Source organism: Notothenia rossii, assembly GCF_949606895.1.
Source record: "Notothenia rossii genome assembly, chromosome: 4".
NCBI classification, from domain to species: domain Eukaryota; kingdom Metazoa; phylum Chordata; class Actinopteri; order Perciformes; family Nototheniidae; genus Notothenia; species Notothenia rossii.
In genome coordinates, this window is record NC_136902.1 from 46,942,435 (window position 1) to 46,952,468 (window position 10,034).

The following is a 10,034-nucleotide window of genomic DNA, read 5'->3' on the forward strand; positions in this document are numbered from 1 at the left end:
GTGGTTCCTAAGCTAAAGGAGGTTATAAAGGAAGTTTGAAACCTCCTTTCCTATCATTCTAGAGAATTCGAACGGCACTTATCATGGCTGCCACTGAGGGACTTCTGGGTCATTTCACTCGGTTAGGAAGGTTCCTAAGTTGGACTATTCGACCGCAACCCTAGTGTTGTGGTGCTGTTGCTTTGGTCTTGATCTGTGATCTAACCACGCCCCGTTCATTTGAATATAAGAAATGTAAATGTAATGTGGCATTATGAAATACAAGTCCCCTGAAATAAATAAATGTGGCATTATGAAATACAAGTCCCCTTAAATAACTAAATGTGGCATTATGAAATACAAGTCCCCTGAAATAAATAAATGTGGCATTATGAAATAAAAGTCTCTTGAAATTAATAAATGTGGCATTATGAAATACAAGTCCCCTGAAATAAATAAATATGGGATTATGAAATACAATTCCCCTGAAATAAATAAATGTGGCATTATGAAATAAAAGTCTCTTCAAATAAATAAATGTGGCATTATGAAATAAAAGTCTCTTGAAATAAATAAATGTGGCATTATGAAATAAAAGTCCCATGAAATAAATAAATGTGTATTTAAATGTACATTTATATATATTGTTTGCCTTGTTTATTTATTTCAGAATATATTTCATAACCTTATTTATTTATTTCATAGGCATATATATATATATATATATATATATATATATATATATATATATATATATATATATGTATTTATTTAATTATTTATTTAATTTTGGCTTAAACGGCATTCTATAAGCAAATGACTCGTGCTGTTCATCTCTCATCCGGAGTAGTGATGTGTCGGTCGCGAACGAGCCGATTCTTTTGAACGGCTCTTTGGTATGAACGAGGGGAACCGAGTCGTACTTGGTGAGAGCCGTTCTTGTTATCGTTCAATTGTTAGTCCGCACTCACTGCCTGCCAAAATCCACTCGCCTGTTAAAAAGCTTGATTTTGTTCCCCAAACGTATTCTGTGAAGACCCGCCCCTACTCTGATTAGTAGGTTTCAGCAGGAGGAGTGAGATGGGGTGGGTCTTAACGGAATACGCGAGAGAGAGAAGTCATAACAAGTGGTAGGCTACAGGACAGGTAGACAACGTGTTTTTCGGATGGAAAATGAGCCAAACGCGAAAACGCAGCAGCATTTTGATGCACTTCAACCAAAAAAGCGCACCATTTGTAAAGGCAAAATATCCTTTAAAGCAGGGCCAACAAATGATCTCCATCGCCACTTAAAAACACAGTATCTATATTAAGAGTTGCGTGAATTTCATTCAAGGCAAGGCAACTTTATTTACTTAACACATACGGAGGGTAAATTCAAAGTAGTACATTCACGGACATGAATGACATGGATATGGCGCCACCTTGTGTCGTGTTTACAAAGCAGATTATTGACATTAGGTCTGGCAATACAGTCAATCATTATCCTGGTGATTATTTCACAGACAAACCAAGTAACCCCGCCAAAAAAACGTCTCTTTTGAACGGCTCTTTGAAAGGAACGGAGCCATAAGATCCGGCTCCCTTCAAAGAGCCATAAATCCCATCACTAATCCGGAGCCCCTCTCCTTTAGTTAGACTTCCGGGCTGAAGCCTGGCAGCAGGGGGCGCTCTCTGAAGGACACGCTCTTTACTCAGGTGGACTTTTATTTTGAAAGGCGATTGTCGTCATCGCAGACACGTCTCTTTACGTTGTATGTCGCCGTCGCTCGCCCGTATGTGGAAAGTAACAATGTCGGAGGAGGTTGGGAAGGCGCTACTGTCGGTAGTGGAGCGGGTGAACCAGGCGGCGGCACGGCGGCCCAAGGTAACTGCTACCCGGGAGGCTCCTCTCTGGAGCTCCGGCAGCGGGGCTTCAGAGAGGACCGAGAACGTCGTGCTGCGGCGGCACGACCCGTTATGTAAGGCTGCCTAACACCTCAACCTTTGGCCGGGAGTTGGTGGGGCTGGTGGCAGCACTTCCATAACCCCAATGCATGGGTATTACAGGCGGGGGAACAGGATCCACTCTGCACGGGGCTGCACAGTGGAGGCCTGCAGTCCGGGTTCTGGATGCCATGTCCCAAAGACATGACGTCTTTGGGCTATTTAGTAAACACGAGCACGCTGTGTATCATCCTCACTCCACAGCTCTGACAGTTGGGGGTGGGGGGTATGTTGGTGATTACATTAAAGCATTTAAGGATCATACAATCACCATCCTGAGGTATTTTTGTTTTTAGGTACTAATCATCTTAATTATAAGAAGAGCTGAATGAATGACATGCCCTTCTTAGTCGATTAGTGGACTAGTTACTCATTTTGGTCTTTTTGGACTCTGAATTTATGGATACAGCTCTCAACACACTGAAAGGGAGCTGTATACTTTTCAATAATCCAAACATCTGTAGAATATTATCAAAACCAATAACAAATAATTTAAACTTGTTTATTCTTATCTTATGGTACCTAGTTAGCATTCTTTCTTTTTATTTATGCATATTTTACTAATCACTCCCCTTTTAAACTTAATTTTTTTTTACTGTCCTATAGCACACATTGGAATGATTTCTTACTTTATTTTTTTCACCTAGGCTATATTAAATAGATAAATGTGTGCTCTCTAGCTCTCTCGCTCTCTCTCTCTGTCTCGCTCACTCACAGAGGCTGTGTGCTCCTCCGTGGCGATGACGGCTTGCGTTAAAAAAATTATAATAAACATAGGCCTATTTGTAAAGTGGGGGGACACAAACGGGATTTCGAAAAGTTTCGCGGTTAAACTCCTTGTGAAGTGGTGAGGTGCCACTCCACATTGCTTTTCTACCCGACTGGAACGCTGTAAATGATTTTGGTTTCAGTTGTGTGTGTGTGAGCAGGCTCGGATTGGCCATCGGGAGATTCGGGACTTTTCCCGGTGGGCCGCTGCCTTTGGTGGGCCGCTGCCTTTGGTGGGCCGCTGCCTTTGGTGGGCCGCTGCCTTTGGTGGGCCGCTGGCTCTGACATAGGTGGGCCGTGGAGTTTCACAGCCCGCTGCGCCGGTACCGCACCCAGCGCCGCAAATACCCGCCGCAAATGCGGATCCGGCGCTTTGAAAGTCCACCGCCGTTGCGAGTCTCCGGCTGTAACAGTCCACTAACGCCCGCGAGGACCCAGGTTCGATTCCGGCCTGAGGTCCAAACATAAAATAAAACGCCCCACACTTTGAGAAACGCTGGTCTAGCAGAACCCTCTCAGGCTGAGTCACATCACTGAGATCTGATGATTCTGATGGTGTTCTGTCCTCCCTCAGACTCTCCCAGCTGTGCCGCCCCGCCTCGTCGCCGTCAGCAAGACCAAACCTCCAGAGATGGTTGTGGAGGCCTACAGACAAGGGCATCGTAACTTTGGAGAAAACTATGTGAGTATAAATGCTGCAGTCCAAAGTGTGCCTGCATAATCATGAAGTTGCCTTCCTTTCATCAAGACCCCCCAGCATAGCATATCATAGATTTAATGGGGAAATGATGGGGAAATGTCCATTAAATTGATGGGACCTTGCAAAGCCCCATTGCACACTATTAGTCTCACTTATTTTTCATTGGATTGTGTTGAAATTTGTCTGATATGTTTTTTATATCTTATGTACACTTTGATTCTGTGTAGCTTTAGCATAGTCCTCACACATCATATAAGTTGTTTGGTCTTCTATAAAAAATTAAGAGCCAGGAAACCTACTGGTAAAGATATTTTGACTGTAGAAGATTATTTAAATTACCCTTTTTTATGTTAAAATACAATTGTTATATCACTCCTTCACAATTTTATGTTTTCCTTTCACTGGCAGTATTTCTATCTCTGTATGATACCATTTGAGGCCGTTTTTCATCATCATCTTCTTCCTTTATCTCCTCTCCAGGTTAATGAACTTGTTGACAAAGCTTCTGATCCTCTGGTAAATTGATATATTTAAATTAAAAGGTAGTATCTACTTTTTCCCCATATTCAAACAGTGTTTCTTTTTCTTTTCCAGATTTTGGCCTTATGTCCAGAAATCAGGTGGCACTTCATCGGCCATCTGCAGAAGAACCATGTGAACAAACTCCTGGGTGAGTGCCCCCCCCCCCCCACCACACCCCCCTCTCCTCTGTGTGTTGACAGCGTTCACTGAGTGTGTTTGTTATCCAGGCGTGCCCAACCTGTTCGTGGTGGAGACGGTGGACTCTGCCAAGCTGGCGGACCGGGTGAACAGCTCCTGGCAGCGCCTCAGAGGAGCCAGCACCCAGAGGTTAAAGGTCATGGTGCAGCTCAACACCAGCGGAGAACAGAGTACGTGTCAAAGTCAGCACTTTGTTCTGCTCAAATATACTGAAAAATAAGACATACTTTAGAAGTCCCATAAATTAAAATTATGTTATAACAAGTTGAAATAGATACAACAAACTATAGTTTTTTTATATAGAACCCGAAATGTTCCCACACAGCTGATTTAAAAGAAGCAGGTGGGTCTTCTAGCTCCTGTGTGTTATCTGAAATCGCCATACTAACTTTTCTTCTTCTTGTATTTTGTTCGTTTTGTTTTGTTTTCTTCTTGTTCTTAATTTTTTGTTTAAGGGCGGCAGGCAAACAGCTTTTAGGCGCAATACCGCCCCCTGGATTATATATAGTGTAATGGATACTGCCCTAAGGGACAGACTTTTTTCCCTTCATAAAAAATACTTAGTCCCGCCCACAGGAAATGCTAGCGGAGGACTGAGGAGGGGAACCGAGGAGAGAGGAGGGGAAGCAGCAGGCGGTTAGAGAAATGAGAACTCCTCTCCTCTGAACGGTCATTTTAAAGAGACGTACATTAATGATGACAGGAGGCACAGCAGCCCTCTGTCTGATGGACAGATGTGTTCATGACGACTTATATATTTAATTGACAGTGCGATATAATGAGACAATAACAGGCTACAGATGCGGACATATACACACACATATTTATATAAATATATACAATTTCAGAATCAAACAAGTATGAGAGCACTCTCATAATAACGTAACACAATCAGAGACTGGATATATATATATATATCCCCCCCCCTCTCTCTGGTCGCTGAAATGGGGAATTGAAATGACGGGCCAAAAGTTGTATTTACAAGTATTAAAAGTAAGCATAGGACACCAAACCAACTGAGACCCGTCTGTCCGCCGCATCTACGCACTGTACAACACACACACCTACACACTGTACCACACACACCTACAGCTCCTAAAGCATAATCAGGCTACAGCAGTTGTGTATTTTATTATGTGAAGCACTAAATGGCCTTGAAAAATACAGACTCTTTGTTTGTAGATATCTACTAAACTACAGCAAACAAATACAGAGAGTAATGTGGGGCCTGTTATACTGAGTGATCTATATTTTACACACTGCTCTGCTTTCTGCACGGACCTCACAGCTGTTCTCACTGTAAACATTGCATCGCCGTTTAAGCGGTTAATAAAATAATATCCAGGGGATGCATGCAGAGCTGTCATTGGCTGAGATAAGTCCGGCCGTGCGTAACGCTTCCACCGTTCCCGGAAATGCATCCGTGGAGGAGCCGTGGACGACCCATCAGTGTCTCCTCGGTTAGAGCTCCTCCAGAGAGCCTCCTCGATGCTCGGTCCTCGATGTGCATTTAGAGAGATGAGATGTCCTTCAACATGGCACGCTGAAATCCATTTCCGGGTCACAACCGGAGGACCGAGGAGTCGAGGAGGGGAAATTAGAGTATTGAGAAACCTCTCTTGGCAGTGCCCAGGAGTCAAACTCACCTCTCCAGGTGCACACCACATTTTGTAAATGTATTGTCCGTACCGGGACTCAAACCGTCGACCGCCCGGTTCCTGAGCAGCGTCCCTATGGGGAGTGATCCATGTTTGCTAACGGTGTTTCCCATGTCCCTGCAGATAAACACGGACTCCCCCCCGAGGACACGGTGAGCACGGTGCAGCACATCCTGTCCCACTGCGCCGCTCTGGACTTCTTAGGACTCATGACCATCGGTCGCTATGGATACGACCTCAACCTCGGCCCCAACCCAGACTTTCAGGTACAAAACACTAGAGCTATTTCATGTCCAGTAATAAGAATAGAAGTATAATAATAATATGACTATTGATTAAGCTGTTTTCAACCTCTCAAATTTCCATAACACCCGCTATCCTCTGTTTAATTCATTTTCAGTAACATGTCTTTGGGGTTTGGACTTACATAAAAATACATCAACTTGGGGTTTGATGGACTGTGATGGGTTATTGTAGGGAAAACAAAACTAAAATACTGATCATCAGATGAGCTGATAATTGAATGAAAATATTGATACGCTGCAGCCCTCGATTAGTGGACTATTTAATCATTTTGGTCTTACTTTACTTAGATTTCCTTGGTCGATCTTTTACGCTTTTTTAATGCTGAATGTTTTTATTTTAAAGCTACTTTTGAGCACAATTTTTGATAAACACAAGACTTGCAAAATAACAATAACTCAACTTTGAAAGAACAAACACTAAACAGAAATTGATCTCCAACATTATTTTTTTAAAGACAGATCTGTATCTCAACTAGAGGGAGTCTAGATACATCTGCAAGGCTGGTATTATCTTTTGCAGACATTAAAGTGTTACAAAAATTACACATTAAGGTCTGACATATTAGGAACAGTGTTTTTCCACCAAAGAGCACTGACACACACACAGGTTTGAACTATCGATTGTATGGCTGATCACTGTGTATTTTTTATTTATTAATATGCTATAAATCCCATCATCAGATATATATTTTTTAAAACTCGTAAATATTGATTTCATGATTCTATAGTTTTACTGTCATGTACACAATAGCTAGAGTATTAGTAGTTGTAGTTGTTGGTAATGAAAATCTTAATTCCCTCCAACAATGCAAAACACTAAATACTTTTGACAAAGAAATAGATAAGTAAAATAGTGCAAGTGAAAGTGATACAATTGTAAAATGCAGCATTAAGTTAATAGTGTAGGTATAAGATGGAATAAGAATGCAGACTCTGGTACTGTGCAGTAGACTAAGGAGTGTGTGTGGTGCAGACGCTGCTGGGGAGCAGGCAGCAGCTGTGTGACGGCCTGCAGATACCTCTGGAGCGGGTGGAGCTCAGCATGGGGATGTCAACAGACTTCGACCACGCCGTGAGTATCGCTCCTCATCAGCACTTGGAACACAAATATCAAAGCAAATGTGGCCAGATGAAATCCTTCTTTAGGTACATTTTTTATTGTTTAGTTTTTCAGGGTCACAAATTGACGGACACAAATTACGTATTTTAGTGCCCAGTATTTAAGCATTTATTCAGTCGGACTACGTGAATTTGATTAATTTATAGAAGTGCATTACATATTTCTTTATGAATTTGTAAACCCTAACATTGTTTGATATGTTGTCCTTATGAAAGAAATGGTGGAGAGGGAGGGGGGTGGTCCTATCATTTTCTAAGTCAAATATCCATGCTGTTATCAAAGTGGGACTACTATGGATTTATAATTTATGAAAAATAAATAAATTGGCCATCAAATTTAACAAAAATAGGAGGAACATTTTAATCAGTTTGCTTTTTAATTTATGTGTGTTTTAATCCTCTTTGTATTTAATGAATGCATACAGTTCAAAACAAAAAAGACTAATGCAAAAAATGCTTAGATTTAAAAAAAAACTTGTGAAGAAAAAACTGTAAAGTAAATGGCAAAAATATTATAAAAGTAGAGAAGCAAATTAAAACAGTAATATCAATTTCTGTCACATTTAATCATTTAAATTATGCAAATTATTTTAAATTATAATAATGTATTGTTATAGATCATTTATGTTCAAAGCATCTTCAGGGTCCCCAGTAGTTTTTTAAAGGCTTCTACAGAGAGTGCAGAGCAGATGACTATAGGAGGGAGTAGGGATGGGTATCGTTTGAAATGTATCGATTCCAATTCTGGCTTCGATTCCGGTTCTTATCGATTCCCCGTTTCGATTCCAAAATTGTAAAAGAAAGAGGTCAAACGTTTAGATAACGAAAATATCTTTATTCTTTTAAGCTTTAACTGCCATTTTTACAAATAAAAAAATACATGCAATACAAATGTATTGCACAATAGCTGTGCTTTATTTTAACTGAGCTATGCCTGTGGCAAGCTATTAAAAGGCATTACACTGTGCCTTGTCTTTTTATTTTTTAGTGTAGTGGAGCCTCACTTCAGAGCGTTTACCGCGATCCATCTTTGGTGTTATGAAGTGACTGAGCTCGTGAACTGTCTACTGGAGGGCGGGGGAGCCTCGCTGCGGGGCAACCTCTGTCGACTGTCAGTGCAACTTGGATGATGCCGGTTAAAAAAGTTAAGGGCGGTGCCGGCCGTCAGCGTACCGTGCCGGCCGTCAATGACCCGCTGACGACCGGCCGTTCTGTGATTCTCCAGAACACACAGATGGCCAGTCCGCCCTTACCCTGTATTCCAGCGGGTCACTGTGGCGCAGACGGACCCGGTGGAATACAGGGTCTACCGCGTTTAGGAACCGTTAAGCAGAACCAAAATGGTGTATTTTGTATGGGTACCCGGTACCCGACATTTTCTTATCGGTTCTCATCTGGAACCGAGTTTCGGTTCCCAACCCTAATAGGGAGAGAGTTCCACAGTGTGGGAGCTCCACCTGAAAGGCACGGTCACCTTTAGTTTTCAGACGAGACCGTGGTACAGCCAGTAGGCCCTGGTCTGAAGACCTAAGTGACCTACTGGCGGTGTAAGGATGGAGGAGGTCACTTATATACTCCGGTGCATTTCCACGCGGGGCTCTATATGTAATAACTAGGACCTTAAAATCAATTCTAAAACGGGTGGGGAGCCAATGTAAGGATTTTAAAATGGGTTTAATGTGTGTCATCCTTCTTGACCTGGTTAACAGTCTTGAAGCAGCATTTTGGACCATTTGTAGACGGTTGAGAGATGACTTGCTGAGACACGTGAACATTTAGTTACTGTACAGTAATCCAGCCGGGATGATATAAAAGCATGAATGATCATTTCAAGCTCCGCTAATGACACAACAGACCTGAGCTTTGCAATATTTCTGAAATGGAAACTGTACAGGCTATAGATGATTTAACACGTACAACGCTATGTTCAGATTTATTTGATCGCAAGGCAAATGTAATTTGTTCATGGCCATATAGTAGTTATGTTCAAATGTATAATCTCTAATTTGTGTGTTGTGATTTTAGTTCAGATGCCTTTGACAGGTCCATAGTTATGGCTGTTATTGGATTAATTGTTAATGTGATTAATGCCGTTAAGTTATCTTATCTCACTCATTAGGGGTCTTTCCTGCTCTAACGTGTACTCCTTTACATTAAAGATCGAGGTGGGCTCCACCAACGTGCGGGTGGGAAGCGTTATATTTGGCAACAGGGAGTATCCCAACAGTGCGACCAATACTCCGGCCCCCAGCCCGGAGAAAACCGCCAAGAGCATGACAGAGGAGGCGGCCAAGAAGATGCAGCACCTGACTGTGTCCAAACCGTGAGGAGCCGCTCTGATGTCCTGGAGGAGAGAACCACACTGAGGACAGCAGTGGAGCACATCATTTCAGCCAAGTGGAGCTAGGATTGCAAAAATGGTTGCATAATTTTAAAGTGTAATAGCCCTTGTTGCTTTTTTAAGCATTAAAAAGCGGCATTCATTACAGAACTAGTTGTACCTTTTTTTTTTTTTAAAGTTGTGTGTTACTAACCTGTAGTGCTCTGACTTCCTTCCTTCAAGATAATTGGCAAAGACAGAAATGTAGAAAACAAAATGACATCTGGAAAAGATGAGTGAATATTTGTTTGGATGTGTCGTGATATGTTCTATCTTTCCAGTCCAATATGTGACTTCTGAAAGAGTGTGTCGCAGACAGGAATCCCACACAGTACAATGTACCGTTTTTGTTGTACAGATGAAACAAAGACTTGATTTAATAAATCATTTATCCCTTTATAATGACACATAGTATTGTG

At 41.8% G+C, this 10,034-nt stretch overlaps 1 protein-coding gene across 1 annotated transcript; it reads left to right on the forward strand.

Annotated features, from left to right (window-relative positions):
* The first annotated feature begins 1,686 nt into the window (after positions 1 to 1,686).
* On the forward strand, positions 1,687 to 10,020 carry plpbp (pyridoxal phosphate binding protein). The gene is made up of 8 exons (XM_079674991.1): positions 1,687 to 1,846; positions 3,308 to 3,415; positions 3,914 to 3,949; positions 4,028 to 4,103; positions 4,183 to 4,323; positions 5,935 to 6,077; positions 7,090 to 7,188; positions 9,395 to 10,020. Exons 1-8 carry the CDS (start codon positions 1,736 to 1,738, stop codon positions 9,560 to 9,562), a joined length of 882 nt encoding a protein of 293 aa, XP_079531117.1. The 5' UTR covers positions 1,687 to 1,735; the 3' UTR covers positions 9,563 to 10,020.
* Positions 10,021 to 10,034: the final 14 nt, after the last annotated feature.